This window comes from Rhopalosiphum maidis, chromosome 1 (genome assembly GCF_003676215.2).
Source record: "Rhopalosiphum maidis isolate BTI-1 chromosome 1, ASM367621v3, whole genome shotgun sequence".
Classification (NCBI taxonomy): Eukaryota; Metazoa; Arthropoda; class Insecta; order Hemiptera; family Aphididae; genus Rhopalosiphum; species Rhopalosiphum maidis.
In genome coordinates this window covers 79,972,223-79,992,761 of record NC_040877.1, presented here as the reverse complement: position 1 = coordinate 79,992,761, position 20,539 = coordinate 79,972,223, and the positions used below count along the sequence as shown (strand labels likewise).

The following is a 20,539-nucleotide window of genomic DNA, read 5'->3' as shown; positions in this document are numbered from 1 at the left end:
AATTACAGTAACCGCCAAAATTAATTTCTGAATTATATTTATAATTTAAATAAATTATGTTTATATTTCCATAAATATAAAAACGAATGTTTCTATTTTTATTAATGTAAATAATTATTATTTATCTATAGATATTGCTAATAGATTGAGTATGTATTGTCTGTGATTTTTTTTTTAAATTAAGTTTTATTTATTAAACAAGTTTAATAAGGTTTTTGTAATTCTGTAACGGTTTACAGATTGTAAATATAAGAATTTATCAATGAAGTAGATTACTGAGCTTTAGGAAATGTAAATCGACAAAAATGATAAAAACGAATAAAATTTTATAAATTTAGAGTTTACTGCTTTTAATCTTAACTTTAATATCTAGACTATTAAATATTAAATTCATCAACTGTGACAAATAACGAACCAATTATCTATAAATCGTTTCAGATTTCACTACATTTTTAAAATAAATATTAATATAACATGTTTATATTTTATGATTAGTAAAGAGACAATTTTTAACCATAAACATATTTTCGATTTTTAATTAATATAAAATCACATAACCTACATTATTTAAACAAATTAACATTGTTGATGTTTACTACAACCTTATTATTTTAATATTGGTTATGAACATATATACTCGATAATCATTAGAAGTGAGTCGAACTCTTTGAGGGACAAAAAAAAAGTCTGAAATTAGGTCATTTAGTTCAAGTTTAACAGTCGAATCTGGTTATAAATAAAAAGAACTGAATTGAAATCGAATAATGTGAAACTTTATAATTAATTCATTCCAGAAAAGTTAATATTCCATAAAAATTTCTAACATGAAAAATAATAAAAATATAAGAAAATTTTCCTGCCGTTTTTTCTATTGACTTTTCATTTTTAATCAATTGAAGTGTGGAGTACCGTCGTGTGAGGTTTATCTTGGTTGTTAGTGTCAAATGAAGTAACACAGGTGTTGGTTATAGGTATATATATTATATTATAATTACTGATTTATGAACTTAACACTGAATACATCAATATTGATATGAATTAAACACTAAAGAAATGAATATTTAAATGAATTACACACTAAAGAAATGAATATTAAATACTAATATTACGAGAGGATCTGATTAAAACTATACGAGGTTCTGCTATAAAAATTATAAGATGCTCTGCTGAGTAACGCAGGTGTCACTCCCTCTTTAGACCAGACTCGACTAATTACCAACAGACGGGGCGCGTTGCAACGGTCCGTCCGAGGTCTTCAGTATGTGCTGACCCAGCCTTTTTGGTCACGTAGACCATCGTGAGAACCGAATCGGTCACACAGGTATTTTATCCTGAGTCAACGCATTTGAGCGTTATATATATGCAAGCTCCATCGGCACATACATACATACACACATACATAAATATATACGCAGTACATACATACATACATACATATATACATACATACATACATACATATATACATACACACAGGCATGCATATACAACACAATACAATGTTATTTTATGCTAGTTTATTTGCATAATTGTTATTTTACATTGATGTGAGTTTTTTGTTTGATTACAAAAAATAATGAAGTAGATAAAATGTTTCAATTATCAAAAATTTGGTAGGTTTTGGATAGTAGATTGGATTTAGTTTTGTAAATGCTTGAAAATTGAATACAGAATTCCTATTAAGTGTTTAATTAAGTCAATTATAGTCACAATAGTTTGTTTTATAAAAATTTAAAATTAGATCTTTAAAAAGCAATTGTAAATTTTGGGATAATACAAATTAAAATTGTGTAATTCGAATTGCACGAAAAATTCTGTTTATACAAGTTTTACAAGAAATATAAAACAAAAAATCTATCGGACAGTCAAAACTATACTTATGAACTTTTGAAATTCAAAATTAATAAAAATAGGTACTTGGTTCGTGAAATCTTCCAACATATGATCAAATAGTTCCGTTAGAGTTCGGTTCGAGACTATATGATTTCGATCCACATTTTATAACTGTGTATTTTTATAACGGTATAACGTTAATTTATATTCACTATTATTAATAACTTTTAACCGTATAATAATACATGGCTCTTTATTTTGTAGAAGCTATACGGAGTAAGTATTTGTTTTTCAGATATATTTTATATCGACCTGTCTAATTGGTTTAAATTTATTGAATTTCATATTGTTTAGTAGAGTTTTATAGACTTACAATGTTTGTAAGTCATGGTTTATGACTTAAGTGATCATGTAATATAGATCTTCAATGAAAATTGAAATTTTGCATGTATACACAAATTATGATTTATACTTTTGAGTAAGTATAAAAAGTGTAAAGCCAAAGGAGATAGAGATAGATAGTTAGTTTTAAAAACAAGATAAAATCAATCTTAAAAAATTACTGGTGTATTAGAATTGTTATATTAATAATAAATTATATACTTGTTTTTATAGGTATTAACACTACAGCTCGTAAATATTAAAGAGTTTTTTACTATGATTTATTGAAGTTAACTATAAATTGAGGGTTTTAAGTGTTGATGTTGTGATGTCACTCTTGCACTCAGTAAAAAAAATTAAAATAGACATTTTGAATAAAGTTATTGTCATTTGATATCGTTAAGCGACGACATTTAAACATCTTGAGAATATGTCGTAGAGTAATTCAGAACTTAAGGACCTAGAGTAGCGTAGCAATAGAATAATTTTATATTCCGTCTCAAATTTAGATATTGTATTATTGTTTAGTATATTCATCATTTCTCGCCTATCTTTATATCTTTGATTGTGTTTGAACACCACTCCTCCCCCCATTAGTCATATTTTGATATATTTGACCAAACTCCAAACTTACTCACTAGTGTAATTTTCTCTACACGAGTGCAAGAAATAATCATTCATAATAAATTGTAGTTCTATTATTTTTTCTGCGATTCGCAGGCTGTTGGTTATACCGGTAACGATCCTTGTCACTACATCTGAGAGTGTACACTCCTTTTTAACACTCCGTAGACTTAAAAGGTATTTAAGGAATACCGTTGGAGAAAACGGGCTGAATGACTTAGCATTAATGTATACCCATAGAAATATATCTAATGCAGAGCTTGCGCTAATGTGCAGTTGTGCATAATATGTGCAGTTCTTATTTAAATGTTGTGCAGTTCATAAAAAATAATATGTTTTGAATTTTTAATAATTAATTCTATATGTCTATGAGCTTATAACATAGATATCATTTGACATTATTTTGTTTTCCAAATTAATTAGAAATTACGATTGAAATATTGATAATTTATCTATGAATATCATTATATCAAGAGATTAAATCTACTACGGTCTTTAAGATAAACCGTGGTCATGACCATTGCGTTATGCCACCAAATATTGAGATTGTGCTCAAATTAATAACCATTTCCAATTAGAAAATATTGTTATCGATGAATAGGTTGTCATAAAAAAGAAAAAAAACATTTAAAAATTAGATTAATATTAATTGTTGTTAATCAAAATATAATTGAAGGAATTTTGTTATTTAAACTTTAAACTGACAATATTTAATATTTATGAATTTATGATATATAGTATGTGTTATGTATTATACGCGAGCGAAGTGATCATCAAATTTTTTCACTTCTGAAAAGCAAACAGAGTGTGCAGCTCTAATATTTCTTTAGCGCGAGCTTTGATCTAGTGCAGAGGTTATTGATGAACTTGCCCTCTCTTACCAAACTCTTTTAAACTTTAAAACACTCTCGTAAAATAAATCCTGGATACGTCAGTGATGTCATTGATAAAATAATTTATTTTTAATATCCTCCCTGCTAGATATGTATTCTATTTGTATCTGTTTCTATTCAATATTGTATATTATAATTAGTTTATGTAATATAATGATAAAATATATTTTTATTATGTAATTAATAATATATAATATTTTAACTTTTTTTTGATAGATATATTAGGTATGTAGGTTAAAGTTCAATAATATTGTTCTAGAAGGTTTATTTAAATTAAATATATTGACCATAAAAATGAATTACTCATACCTAAATTATGTTTTTTATTTTATGTAGGTTCAATAAAGGGTACGTAATTTGTTTGTTTTTAATTTAATTGTGTATTATACAGTTTTATTTTATATTTTTATGTGATACGTTTCTTGTAATATATTTTTATAAATTTTCATCATGTTACAAAAACAGGAAACTACATAAATGAAAAAAATCAAATATGCTGCTCTTGTGTCATTATTATTTTTTTAAATTATATTTTTTAGGCAATATTAATTTTACAATTTCGAATTGCTTAAATCATTTTTTATATACATTAACATTTTTTTTTAGAAGTTTTTGGTATGTATATTTTTTTTGTCTTACCGTACATAATATAGGTCTTAACATTGAACACTATTGTAAATTTAATTTTGTATAATATTATAATTTAATTAATACCACGATATTTTATACATTATTTTTGTAGAACGAATAGGTAAATATTTATTTATTGTTCTTATATTTTTTTTTCTCCTGATATATATCGTTGCGTAATTTTTACAATGAAGATATATTTATAAAAAGTATAACATAGAAAAGCTTTTAAATTGGAATACAATAAGAGATGTTGACTTACAATATAATGCACAAAATAATAAATTAATGAATTATAGGTATTATAGCTAAAAATGATTTGATAGATTTTATGAAAAATAAATGAGAATTTGAAAAGATGTCTCTATATTCTAGAGACGATAGACTATTCTGTCCATCGTGACAACAAAAGTAGTAATTAATGACTCAACAGAATTCAGCCCCCGCAGGGTTATTTTATGTAAAAGTAACAAAAGACATGTGGCCACATAACTTTTAAAACGTATATTGCACATAATTTGTACATATTAAAAATTAACTAAACAATTATTGTCTGCAGATATAGACTGTACGTATTACTTATTTATTTTGTAAATAATAAAGGTATTTTGCGTGAAATATGGCCTATAATTTTAGATTCTAAGTGGATGATTTTGAAGAATGTGCGTGTTTTATATTTTGTTTTTTGAAACAGAAAAATGCTTCTAACTGCAACATTGTCGGTTTTTTTCTTTATATAAAATTGCTGAAGTTCAGTTCATTGAAGTTAGCTAGCATAATTTGGCTGAAAATTAACGTTACAACGGTGTATAAATGGGGATGTTTACATAACGGCTGGTTTTCGACTAAAATGGTTATTGATGTAAGCAAACAATGAATCATCTGATCTAAATAAAACAGTTTGGTTCTAAACTACAATGTTAATTCTATTAAGTTCCATCTATGTGTTAAAATGAATTAGAGTACACTAGATAGTATCTAATATCTTATGTTTATTGAGTAAATAATATAATACAAACTTATCTGGTGCAATATTATTAATTTATTAAGACGTATACGGAGCACAAGAAATCTATTTAGGCCGAATATTATGAAAACGGATATAGACTAAATACAAAAGTACAAACTACCTGTTGTAGCATTACGAAAACAGGCGTCACCCGATTGTGGGCTGTACATAATAGGTAGGAAATACTTTTTAAGTGGTTACCAAAACTAAATAAACATCCTGATTGCGTCCTATATGTATTTTGACATAAATATAAGTATCGATTATACACGATTCACACGATCACCAATACACTGGCGTAGTAATTCGATACTGCCACTGCAATAGATTTAACTTCTATACAACCTTCAACGGCTAAAATACAAACATTTTGTGATTATTTAGTAGACACTTATATTGATGATGATTCTGATTTTACTCCTGAAATATGTGTTACTTTTAGTTCCAGTATATGTATTTGACAACGATGCGTGGGAAAGTTTCCATTCAAAATTAAATTCACTAAGTACAGTAGAAACCGTTTATAATGACATCGGTTATATCGTGTATACACAACACTTGCTCGACAATATCAAATTAAATTATGAATACATTTGTGTCAAAAATTATTCAAAATTTTATATTATATTATGTTATTTTACAAATTAATCTTACATTCAAAATTATACAACTTACTATAACACAATAATATTTGACAATATCAAGTTCACGAGCCTTTCATTTCAAATTATGAACATTATGAACAGCCGTGATTATATCTTTTCTAGTAGTATGGTCATGCTCTTTTTTATTTCGTAAGTTAAGCTGTCTACTAATTAGAATAGTACAAGCATAACCACCACAATTGAGAGTTTTTCTCTTTTTGCAGCACCAATAATACAAATTATCTCTATTTTTGTGTTTTGATAATATAACCATCGATAACAGGTTATATACCACCTCTATTTGATGAAACGGTTTCACAAATTTGTGCCATCCTCCGATATTATCCATGATAAAATATTCGTCTAATTTTGGTTTTTTGAATTATTCTATATTATTAATAAATAATAATAATAAAAGATTGTATATTAGTATTACATACAATAAAAATATGTAAAATATATTGTCGGAAAAATGTAGTGTCCGGTCAATGTAATGTCGGGTAAAAGTATTGTCGGGCAATTGAAGTGACGGGCAATCATATCAGACCCGGATTAAATATATTTATAAAGATTTCGTATTCTTACGATTTAAATATTGGTTGAAAGCTTAAATATTAAATAATAATAATAAATTAAAAAATGTTGGAAACGCGAATGTGGCAACATCGCATAAAATATTCTATGCTCAATCGTGTTCCTAAAAAAGTATATGCTCAATCGTTTTATGTTCAATCGTGATTTATCGCTATATTTGGGACGACTACTTGAATTCGGACCGCAATTGGGTAACTCCGACGAAAGCTACAGTAGCCTGGCAAAGGCAGTTTAAAATCTGAGATTCTTAGGAATTTCTATAATAGATTGGTTTATGGAACTGTAATCCATCCAGAAGGAATATAGGACTTATAATTACAATTTTTCACTCCGACCGTACACCTTAAACATGTCGATAATTTTCAATATTTAGGAGTTTACATAATTACTTCAATGATAACGATATGCACAATTAAGATTAGGTAGATAATTTATGATACATGATAAATAAATTTATGGTAAATCTTATAATATTATCTATTATGTTCATCTTAAGTTATTGTTTTTTTCTTTTATTGCTTCATCACTAACAATTATAATGACTTTTTTATTAGTTGGAATAAGTATGTAATTATAATATTTTTTTAATTGATATTTAATTTAGCTATTATTTAATTGTGATCTAAATAGAAGCATTTGGTTCTAAATCACAGTGTTAAATTCGGTATATTTCTAATTTACGGGACACCTTTTTTTTTTTGCAATTTTTGTAATTGAAATATTTGTAGTTAAGTACGCTGAAAACGATGGTGAAGTCAGAATTTGGCGCTCGGACATAGTTAAGAAGTTACGACACTTCAAAGTTGCACTACTATATATGTCAAACAATTGGATAGGTCATCCGTTAGGTTACCCATTATGCTAGCTTAGGTCTATATTTACCCAACTTTCCCCCCTAGATGGACTATTTTCATCCCCCAGGGGGTTTGGGGGCTGAGCCCCCAACCGACAGGTCCGTAGGACCTCGAGTTCGGCGACCGGAGCCGTTAGGCGTAAGGAGCAACTACACGTAATATTTAATACTAAACAATTCAAAAGATTGTAAATTGCCTTATTAAAAAGTTATTCTGTTTAATTATGTTTCGTAAAATAAGAAAAAAATAAGTGATCTATCCGAGGTTAGAACAGTGGATGTTTGGTTAAAGTTACCGGAATGTTACTACTGCGCAGCAGTTCAATATAAATTTTTTTTAAGCAAAATGGGTATTTAAGGATTATAGTATAAATAGAAAATTTCAATTAGTCATAACTTTGAAAGTAAGTTGGTGCCTCAAATTCTGATTTCACCATCATTTTTTTCGTCAAAAATATGACAAGGTCATATTTTATGTGTGTGTGTTTGTGTGGTATTTTGTTTTTCAAGGAAACGAGAGGAAGGAGTCTTTTTAAAAGGATTTTCTCAAATATTTTAGAAAAGGTTAGGAGAAGACTTATGGGTCTGTATATGAGGCAGAATCTTGAGGCGGTTTGTTGGGTTTAGAGATTAAAATAACGACCGAGTATTTCCAATTGCTAGGAAAGTATGATAGCCTGAAAATGGCATTGAATATGTGTGATAAAAATATAATGATTTTGTTGGGTAGGTTTCTTGCAATGACATTACTTATTAGGCTATTTTTTAATACGGAGCTATTTGATAATGTATTAAGATTTTCCAGGATAGGTGTTTTATGCGGTAAGTGACACTAGATGGGGCAAATTTGCGGAATTGTGTTAATTTTATTAACCATTGATATTTGAGATTTCATATTTATAAATGATTCCACATAATTTTAAATGCAACGTTGCCATTTCGAAAAGTAAATATAATTGTAAAATTGAATTTAAATTTTTGAAAAATTGCCATTTATTTAATACTTTATCTGCAAAATTGAATTGATAGACATCTGACAAATGATATTTAATAATGTTGATGTCATACGAAAAAACGAGTTATTTTAAAATATTACTATAAATAGTGCTCTCACTCATCTTAATTAGTTAGACTTATACAAAAAAAAAACATTATGATTTTATTAAGTTATAGTATTTATAGACGACTTATCTTTTATAATATAGTATTTAATATGATGGATATTTATGAAAAAAAAAATGATTAATCTATTTCCTATTCAAATCATTGCACAATTATTATCGACGCTCTGACCAATGACAAGATAAAAATAAGCTGCAATAAAATCATGTTTAAGAATTTTTAAATTGAAAAAAATTAAAATTCACAATATTTTTTGGAATGGCAACGTTGCATTTAAGATTATGCAGAATCGTGTAGATACATACATGTATATGTATGTATTTCGGCATGTACAAAATATGGAAGCAATACTCAAAATGTGTAAGCCTCATTTAACGTAATTCGAAAATCTTAAATATGTTTAGTTGTCAATATCTACGTATAAGACAGCCCAAATAAATAAAGCAATCATTGTATATTATAAGACATCGGGAGTTTTTTAATTGTGAATATTCCTAAGTACGAACTAGATACAATATGTTATCAACTACTGCTCTCGACGTTTAAAATCTATGCATTTTATTGATAAATGTGTCTAGTCATAGACTATAAAAATACACACACATACATCATTGCTTCACTCCAAATCTACAAAAAGAGAAAATAGATATCACTATGTGGTCAAATAGTTGTCCACTTGATCATTAGGGGTGTTATACATTGTCATTCAATTATATTTAATTGACTGTGATACACAATTCTGACAGAAGAATGTTTGTCTAATAGTGTTATCAACTTAAATCAATATGTATAATATTTAATATTATGTTTTTTATATTGCAATTAGGTAAAGTTCATTCATTTAAATTATTAATATATGCAGTAGGTTGGATATATTTTTGACGAAAACTTGTATTGAAACATAATATAATTGTACAGTGTACAGTGTTGAGTTTAAAATAATAATTTTTTATTTAGGAATTAATAAATATGCATATCTTTTTTTGGAACATTAAAACATGACGTTATTGATAGTATACAAATTGGCGTCAGTACGCAGTAAACTTGTTATCCTAGTCTACACTTTGCTTTGCTTAATATAACCATTAACCATACTATTGTTTGAACACGTGTTAAAAACAGAGATATAAATTACGTACGATATGTGGCTGACCGATCGCCTTACGGGTCTTCGCGTTTAGAGCTCAAAATTATACATTGGATTTCCGTCAACGAAATTTCTAATAACCTACTCTTACACTTACAAAACTTAAACACTTATAGATCTAAAGTGAATCGACTATCCAGACATATATGGTTCACTATACAGTCGTTAGACATGGTCGCGAAACCGCCGTAGATGGTTATAAAGTATGCCTAAGTATTTAGTATTTTAATGAATTAATGGAAAACATTACGTTACTTAAAATACGGCTGGTTTAACAAATAAAGATGACTAGATCAAAATATGATTGTGTATTATCTAGAGGACGAACAAGTTACAAGTTTTTATCAAAAATCACTCTAAAAGTTTTAAATCAAAGCATTTTACCAACATATGATAGTGTACACGTACACAATAAAAATAAAACTCACACGCACATACACACATACACACACATATTAAAATCAAAAAGTTTATTGCTCCACTCAGAAGTATTAAATCAATATTTACACTGTTTACGAAAACATTGCATTTAAACACATAATTGTAAATGGTTGTGTTTAAAATAATATTTTTTTATTTAGATAATAAAATAAATTGTCTATTTTTTTTTTTTATTACATTGAAACATGACGTTATAGAGAGTATAAATAAATTAATGTCAGTACGTAGTCAACGTGTTAATTTAGTTTTCAATATTGCATTGCTAAATATAAAATTACAATTGTTAACCAAATTTAAAAAAAAATAATAATATACAGTGGTATACGTCTATTTCATACGATATGTGGGTAACTGATTAACTTATAGTTTTATTTCTGAGAACTCAAAATTATTTATCGAAATCCATCAACAAAATTTCTAATAAATTATCTCTCCCTAAATCAATGAAACTTAACCACTCCTAAATCCGAATTGTTTCAAGTCTGGCGGTTCAATTTATCACTATTCGGCATGACCGCAAAACCGTAGACCAGTACGCCTAAGTTGGCGGCGTAGAAGATTGGACATTTTCCTCGAAATCTCCTTTAGTGGTATTTCGAGTGAAAAACGATCATCTGTCGGTTACTTGGGGACTATAATAAGATAAAACTCGCAAATCGTAGAAGAAATCAGTATAAATGAAAGGCGGGGACGTGACGTCCATCAAAACGGGATTTTCAAAATTCGTAAATTCCTAGGGCTAGGTAAGGTGCTCCACCACTGATTTAGAATGCCGATATTTCTGTTTTACTGTGTTTGAAACAACGATAAAAATTCGGTAAATTAAAACTAACTATCATAAAAATATGAGTTGTATTGAATAGTAAAAAAATAAAGTAACCATAATGGGTTATGTAAAATATTTAAGAAACAAACATTTTAATGATTTATTTAGATATTTATTAAAAGTAGGAAATACCTATTTAGGATGCCACTTTAAAATGTGTGATTTATTAATCATTATGTATGTGTATGCCATTTAAAAACAATTGTATATAATTTTCAGACAAAAACGACAACGGTGTACGTATTTCTGTTATTCAATTGCATTGTATTTTAATATTTTTTAAATTCATATTGCTTGATTGTAGCTGCGCTCAATAAGGCCGTGAAAAAGGTATACTGTGTTCAATCGGAGCAAATAAAATAAATATAATTTTTTTTTTACATACAGGAATTTATATTACTTTAGTATTAATGGAGTTCACATTTATTTTTGCATGTCAGAAAATGTACCGGTGGAATCGTCATTTTTTTTATAACTCCGACCCCGAAATTGACTACCATTGGAATATAATAAATATATTAAATACATTTTAGTTCAGAGACCAAATCAATAGATCGCTCGTGGTTTAGCGTAGGTACTTCTATTTTTGAGGCGCATATAAAATAATTTTTATGTTATTATAATTTGGGCCGTGACAAATTGACTGTTCAATATCAAACAAAAATACTTTTTGTATTGTCTTATAAACACTCAAGTTATTTAGTTTAATTGTTTACTTATACACCTTGCATTTTATATTTTATTATGTTTGTATTGATGAGTGTCTTTAATTGCGTTTTTTTAATTAAGTACTCAACCGTCTCAACTTATGCAAATTGAATGTATATTATATAAACTGCTGATAAACCTGCGTGTTCTATAACGGATAGAGTAGTAAACTAATAAACCTAAAATTGATTGTTGACGCTCACGTACGTTGTCCAAGCATCCGACAGGATGTGAGCTGATCGCACTGTTTTCGGAAGGTGACCACGAAAACAATACGGAAGTAACCAGGCCTGATGATTTCTTGATGTAAATGATGTACAAAATAATCGAAAACCACGGAAGAAACGATCGATTGGACGTGATTGTACTCGAACCCATTACTGGACTTGGTGACCGACGTGTTCGACGTCCCGAAAACTTATCATAGAAAGTATATTTTAGATTCTGACTTCTGAGCAGAGTTATTAATGTATTGATTTTACAATGACGGGTTTTGACATATTACCAGAGTAATGCAGTGGCGGCATGTATATATTATGTACACGAGTGAAAACAAAAATCATAATAATGCAACTAAGTACCTGTAGTGTGATTAAGATTATGTTTCAAAATTATAAAAATATAAACATTGATATTCAGAATATGAAAATAATATATTTATTTCGAAGAAGGCCAGACGACCGGGCGGTTGTCCACGTCGGGCCGCCGGAACGGTATCGGTGCGCATAGTAGTCCAGTAGTGCACATTTGTGCAGTGTAAAAGTTAAAACAAGTCAAAAGTTGACTCAAAACACGTAACTCGCGTTATAATGGAATCGATGTGCTTATTAATTCCTTTGCAGATAACCACGAACTAAGAGATACTATGGACTGGAAACGACATTCCCGACATGGTAATCGGTCGACAGGAGTGTGGTCAGTTTTTGTTACGGACATTTCATGGTGAGGGAAATTAACCGACTGCACTGCACCCTGGTGGTACACCATACAAAAACATTACACATGATTAGCATATGATAATCGCCGCTATAGGCACAATCTGTTAATTTCCCTCACCAAAAAAAAGTCTGTAATAAAATTGGGCCGCTGTTTAGACTTTCGTTTCCAGTCCATAATATTATCTTAGTTTGTGATATAACCAATTAAATTGTTTTCAACAAATTATTTGCGACATCGCCGTCGCGCGTTGGTGTTATAATTTAGTTTTACTCTCACTCATCGTTTATTATTTTCTGATTAACAAGTGATAATTTTTGTAAAATAAAAGGTAAATAACTAAATTTTGTAAATAATTATTTAATACATAATATAATATTGGATATATTTTTTTTAGATGTGCACTACTATTCATTAAAAATCCACGAAACCTTATCTACAAGGCTGGGCAAGTTAATGATTTTTTTTAACTCAGTTAAGTTAAGTTAATATACATCAATAAGAAAAAGTTAAAAGTTAAAAGTTAATAACATTTTTGGTTAACTCAGTTAAGTTAAAAGTTAATACACATTTTTTTTAAAACTTTTTATGATGTTAAAAAAAGTTATTTTTTTTATTCGTTAACGTACTTTATTTCTTATCAACACACAACTAAATTATAGACTATAATGCTTATACTTCATACAACATACAGTATTTCTATATAGTATGTGTTTTATTTAATTTTTTCGTTTCGTTTTCTAAATAAATTCACAATAAAATATTTTTTGACATGAAAACGACTGAATAGTGAATGTAAAAAAAAATTAATTAACTTAATTTATTTCTTAAAATGAAAAATAAATTCGTTAATTTCATGTAAATTAAAAAATAAATTTAGTAAGTTAATAGTTAAGTTAATGAAAATCCAAATGTAACTAGTTAAGTTAACAAGTTAAAAATAACTTAACTTTTAACTTATTAACTCGTTTATGCCCAGCCTCGCTTATCTATATAAACAGCGTATAATAAATGAGTAGGTACATTATCCAATTTGTTTATACATAAAATAATAACTAGTGTTTTGTGAATAAAATATTAATTATTGTGTTATATATAATCGTGAACTGATAATATCGATAAAATATTACTAGCGCACCTATAACATTTCAAACGGTTCAATTATAAAGATTACAAAATATAATAATTTTTAGTTCTAATAATCAAATCATTTTACTAATCCAAATTAAAAATTATTTACTAAATTATATAGGTAAATTATTAATTATATGTTTGAACAATTTTAATATTTAATTCAAATTTCAAAACATTCCTCCGGCTTTGCATTTATATTTATTTGATAAATATGTATTTAATTTTACATAGGTTTTTAAATCATTTATTGCAGAAAAAGATAGTACTATTTCAATCGAAGACTTTTTTGTAGTTAAAATTTCTAAAATATCTATTTTGTTGTGCATTTAATTTTTAAATTATCATTAATAATTAAAGTATGTACTTTACCTTTTTAATCGTAGATAATGTATAAATTACACGGGTTATTGACAAAATATATTTATTTATAAATAATAGCTTATACAATAGGTTAGGATATGTCCCACCTATAATAAGTTGTTTTATAAATGTTTAAAAATATTAAAGGTATATGAGCAAGATTTTTTTTAATATCCATTTACTACACTAAAAAATCGACAAAGTCCGTAAAAATTATGAAAATGTGCAAATTATTTTGTTATTAAAAATTTATACAATATTCAATTTTTATAGCCAATATTCAAAAATGTAATAAAAGGTTTCTCATCTGTGTTTCTCAATGATACCAAAAAACCTAAAAATATAATATACCTATACACATTTTTTTTTTATAGAAATTTTAAGTTAATATTTGGATGAAATTAGATTAATAATTTTAATTCGTTGTAATTCAAAAACATTTTTCGAGAAGATTTGAAACGTATACGTACATTGTTATACTTTGTTAAAAATTAAGATTGATATTATACTATCGCTAATTTATACTAATAATTTATTTACACTGTTCTACGGTACCTATGTCGGTATTGTTTCACAAGTTAGTAAGTAATAAATTAATAATAATGTAAAATAATATGTTTTGATATAAAAACTAAATTCTCCCACAAAATAAAAAAATTCTGGCTACGGTCTTGCCCGATAATGTAGTACGTTATTATCCCATCCATCATGATTAAATTCGTTGAGTGCACTTTTACCGGACACTTATCGGATCCAGCGTGCGTTTTAAACATAATTACCTATGGTGTGCAACGGCCGTCGACGTTCACCGAAACCCAACTGTTGAAAACCAAATACTTTCGACGATTAGGGTTGACAACTTCCGTCCCGAGACCGTACGATTTACCTCCTACAGTAATCTGTTGATAATCTCTCAAAAAACACATATTACATGATTAAACGGTGGAGCCTACCTTGGTAAATCTGAAATTCACATAAGGCTTGTAGTGTATTCCAACATTTTTATGGGTATTTATTTGGTAATAAAATGTCTATAAAAGTTGTAGTGCGGAATAAACGAGCAAGTCATTTGATTTGAGTAAACACAAATTTTATTACTATTATTTTAATCAAACACGTTTATAGTTTATTGTCTTATTGGATGATATTTTACGAGGTCGCCACACGATATCAATTGTAGTGTTAGTTTTAAATACCGGACACAGTCGTGTTTAGCGGTTCACGTTAAATTCCGTTACTTTTTATACTGAGGTGAATTGATATATTATTTAATTACAAAGTAAAACCTTATGTGTATTCTTTCAGAAGGTTTTGTGTCAATATTTTAATTTTTAAGCTATGTATCATAAAAATAATGTGAATAGAAACACCTATTAACTTTAAAGTATTATAAAAACTATTATATTTGGACGGTTTTTATGAGAAGGGGCACAAGTCATTTTTCGTTGGTTTTCAGGAGAGGCATAAACATTGCAAAATTTTTATTCTCTACTTAATCTAAATTGTTTTTTTGTTTATGTTTTATTCATAATTTTCCATGTTTTTTCAACCTACTTTTATTAAAGAAATTACATTATTATTCAGTTATTAATGACTTGTGACCAATTGCACATATTACAATACTGTGACTTGTGACCTTTCTCATATACTGACTTGTGCCCTATTGCACATTTAATAAAAAAAAGATTTTAACTTGTGTCCTTTTTCATACATTTAAAAATAATTATTAATATTTTATTTTTTTTAATGTGTCAATATTATAAAATATTAATAGCAATAAGGTAGTCAACTATTATTATTATAACCTATTATTTATTTTTAACAAATGATACATAATCGGTTAATCGATTGAAAAAATGTAACTCTAGGCAGGACAGTTATGGAAAATTGATATGTCAGAGATATCATCTACTCGTATATAACAAATTAGAAAACCAAAAATAGCTTTTATCCTTACGCTAAATGTTAGCATTGTTAGCATTATAGGCAACCAAACTTAACATGGGTGCATTTTGTACCGACGACGAAGTGCACGAGGACAGCTACTCCTATATTACATAAATTTAAAACTTAATACATGACTTGTGCCCTTTTGAATATAAAAAAAAAAAATAGTTAATTTTGACTTGTGCCATATCGCATTTTAAAATACTGTGCCTACAAATCCTCGTGCCTATTCGATCGGGCATAAAATTTCACACAAAATTAACGTATAAAAAAAATGTCAAAAAATGACTTGTGCTTCTTCTCATAAAAACCGTCCATTTGTATAACTTAGTTGATAAATTCATTAGGATTGTCGACTATTTAAAGCATGCATATTTAAAATATTGTTTTTATTAATTGATTATTTTTTATATTTTTAAAATGTTTAATGTCTATTTATTTTGGCAGATGTGGTCAATAAAAATATTTACGATTTTCACATTATTTAAATTACCACGAGTTTTTTATCAATGTTTGGCTATGTTAGAGACAAATAAAGCAATATTCATTGATTATTTAAATTGATAATATGATTGGAAAATATTGATTATAAGAACACTCGATTGTGGGGACGTCGAATAATCGAAATAATAACCCGATTTTGCAGTTTATATTCATACCATTTTATATTTTCACAAATAACAGGTTAATTTCTTATACTATGCCTATATTCGAGTGTGTGTCATAATTCAAAACAAAAAAAGAATAAAGTGAAACTTTAAAAATTAATTCGATTATAACTACCTAATATGTATGTATTATAGTTATCAGCTGAACATTTTTAATTATTTGACGCAAACACGACAGTGACCACGATGGTAAACGATTTGTACTCGTCCGCGGTCTTGACGCTGGTCCTGTTGATTGCGGCCTGTCAGTGGGCGTCGCTGGCGAAAGGTGCCAGAATATTGGCCGTACAAACAGTCGGTGCCAAAAGTCACTGGAACTTTATGAGCGAAGTGCTCCGATCGCTGACGGACGCCGGTCACAGTGTTACCGTGTTCACGCCGTTTCCAGGCGGTGATCGGGAAAACTATACGGAAGTGGACATGTCGAAAGAATTCCCAGTGAAAACAGATCTGAACCTGGAACGGATAATGGAGATATACAACCGACCGGTCACCTACTTTTATATGTTGACAGTCTTGGACAGCATGTACTGCGATGCGGTCTACAGAAACCGAAAGTTCGACAAGCTCGTACATGGCGGTGGTAATGACTCGGACTGGAAGTTCGACTTGATTATCATGGAACCTCGGTCCTTAGACTGTACGTCGTACTTGGCAAATGCGTTAAACTTGCCAATTATATATACGATACCGACACCCATGATGACTGTCGCCGAACGTTCTTTTACCGGACACGTATCGAACCCCGCTAGCGTCTCGCATATTATGGCATTACATGCTGTGCCCAAAACATTCGTCCAGAGGTTCGTCAATGTGGCCTTGTTGGTGTACAGTACGCTTAGGACGAAGTATGATGGCTGGATTATGAAAATGACTTATCCTAAGCGGTACCAAAAATTGTCACTAAAAATAAACCCGGCAGTTATCTTTCTGAACAGCCATTATATAACCGAAGCTTCGAGGCCCGTACCACCTAATCTCATCGAGATAGGCGGAATACACTTGAAACCTAAAAGTAAAATACCAAAAGTAAGTAAGCGATACATTTAACGAAATTAATTCGATTATACATTATTCCTGTTTTCCCGTTCTATAGGACATATTAGATTTCATCGACGAATCACCAAACGGTGTAATTTATTTCACATTTGGTTCGACTGTTAAGCTAACGACGTTACCAGAACATATCGAAAAAATATTTAAACAAGTATTTACTAATGTTTCCCAGAGAGTTTTGTGGAAATACGAAAGCGAAATGAAGGACAAACCGGACAACGTGATGATAAAAAAATGGTTTCCTCAACGAGATATACTATGTACGCTATAGTGTATATAATATAAAGCCATTAGTTTCTAAAAGATAAATATTATAATGATGTTGTTAAAATATATTGCAGTGCACCCGAAAGTCAAGTTGTTTATTAGCCACGGTGGTATATCCGGATTGTATGAAGCAGTAGATAGTGGTGTCCCTGTACTCGGATTTCCTTTGTTCTATGACCAGACGAGAAACATAGACAATTTAGTTAACGCCCGAATGGCAATTGCCTTGGACCTGATGGCTGTGACCGAAGGAGCGTTATTAAATGCAATATCGGAAATCATCAATAATGATAAGTGAGTTTCAAATAAACCCATATATAATATTAAAGCTTCCAGTTATAGTTAGGTGGTATGGAAAATAAAATGAAATCTTTCAAAAAAAAAAAAAAAAATGACGTTGTAGAAAAAACGATCACGCTTCGTGGAATAGAATTTATAGGTTAAATTTAATCCTAACTTGAATTAATTTAAAAACGACAGAAAAAATATTTCGAAATATGTATTAGATATATAATATTAGATTATATATGTTTATTACAGTTTTTTAAAATAAAGTTTTTATAATCGGAGACCAATCCCACCTGCATAGTCTTCATCTTTCAAAAAAAAAAAAAAAACGAAAGTAGGTAATCATCACTTAAGTGTACAGTAGGTATAGCATTATAGCAATGACATTAAAGTATGTAATGATAAATCATGGCATATGAAAAATGATTCTGTGTGAAGACGTCTGTCAGACTATCTTATTAAATGTATATTTTATGATATTTTTATATTACTATTAAAGTAATTTATTTTACTATTAGAAATACACTATAGATTGAATTAAATTTTTCCAAAAAAATTGCATTTAAAATATCAATGTATGTTAAAAGTAAAATAATATACGTAAAGACTTTCAAGACCGTGTACCCAGGAATAACTTTTTTAAATTTTAACAAAATTAATACAATCGTCTTTTTTCGTTTAAATATGGTTTTACTTCGTTCAAGTTTTAACTTAATATGTCTGTAAAAAATAGCGTGTTTACGAAGTTTGTGAAAATTTGAACTTGAAGCGTTTATAAAATAAATTCATACAGTCTATGTATATTTAATATTTTTTAAATGTCTACAGTAACTAAATAGTTTGAATTACAACAAAATAGAAAATCGATTTTGTTAAGCTGGTTTTGCTTAAACAATTTTGTTTTTCTATAGGTAATTTCATTATTATCCTAACTATGAAAAATGTACGGAGGATATTTAACTTTTAGTCCTCCCAAGTAGTACTTACTAGATTTACATTTCTACTAGATAAGATATTAGAGTTCAAAATTCAATAGGTTTTTCTTTACTTAAAAAGTAAATGCAAAAAAAAAATGCAGTAGTTTAATCAATACATTCATTATTCCATTCAAAATATAAATAATTATCTATTATTACTTACGATATGTAAAAATTTTTCTTGTGAAGAAATTTTCCATCTGAACACCCGTCTGAAGTTCCAAAAATAATGATAATTATCCAATAAATTATATTTGTATTTTTTAGGTACACCATAAATGCAAAAATAACTTCCGAACGATTCAAAGATCGACCGATAACACCACAAAAATCGGTGGTATTTTGGACTGAGTATGTCATTCGTCATAAAGGTGCACCACATTTGAAATCTCACGCCTTGAACTTGACGTGGTATCAATATTTTCTATTGGACGTGATTTCTGTAATATTAATTTTTACTTCTCTGGTCTTGTTTATTACTTATCAAGTATTAAAACTTATTTGCAAGTACGTATTGAAATATAAACACAGCCATAAAGTTAAGTCTCAATAACTTATGAAATATTAGTGTTTAACTGTAAAATTTTGAAATAGCATAGCCAATTTTTTTAGACTATCATATTATTGAAAAAAATTAAATAGCTAAATTAATTTATTACCACAAAATTTGTATTTTTTTTATATATTGATTTGTAATTTTTTAAATTAAGAAACAAATCAAATAAAAACCCTTGATCTGTAAACTTTCTTTCTCTTATGACAGCTTTAAAAATCTAAATTATTCGATAAACTTGTGTGATTAACTCAACAATTCTAGGAAGAAAATACAAAATATTATTATTAATTAATTAATGAAATGGGAGAAGATAATCGAGTTTCGAAAGAGCAAAATATTAAAACAAAAAGTGAAAATCAGTCTTTGAAAAATCACGTTAATATTCTGGAATAAAAAGCTTTTGAAAATTGTATTAAAATTTTTGGTGTGTTGAGAACTATGGATTTAGACTGCGAAATAAATAATAACAATAGAAAATATTGCGACTAAATTGTTGAGACTAAAGACATAAATGAGTTTCATGTACACTAAAAAATTGTTAATAAACCTAAGAAAATCTTTGCTAAATTAAACGCTAGACTAAGTAAGAAAAGTCTCATAATTGTTTACTGAAGAAAACTAAAATTAAATGCGCAAATGATCTGA

The 20,539-nt window shown here is 28.2% G+C and overlaps 1 protein-coding gene across 4 annotated transcripts; it reads left to right on the top strand.

Annotated features, from left to right (window-relative positions):
• The first annotated feature begins 12,588 nt into the window (after positions 1-12,588).
• Positions 12,589-20,007, top strand: LOC113557193 (UDP-glucuronosyltransferase 2C1-like). 4 transcript variants are annotated; one of them, XM_026962562.2, is made up of 6 exons: positions 12,589-12,972; positions 13,039-13,089; positions 16,886-17,779; positions 17,847-18,066; positions 18,148-18,367; positions 19,606-20,007. In XM_026962562.2, exons 3-6 carry the CDS (start codon positions 16,937-16,939, stop codon positions 19,889-19,891), a joined length of 1,569 nt encoding a protein of 522 aa, XP_026818363.1. In that variant the 5' UTR covers positions 12,589-12,972; positions 13,039-13,089; positions 16,886-16,936; the 3' UTR covers positions 19,892-20,007. The 4 variants fall into 4 exon arrangements, with proteins under 4 accessions (XP_026818363.1, XP_026818364.1, XP_026818366.1 ...); XM_026962563.2 differs by having other exon boundaries at positions 13,039-13,115; XM_026962564.2 differs by lacking the exons at positions 12,589-12,972; positions 13,039-13,089 and adding exons at positions 13,571-13,656; positions 16,530-16,766.
• The last annotated feature ends 532 nt before the right edge of the window (positions 20,008-20,539 follow it).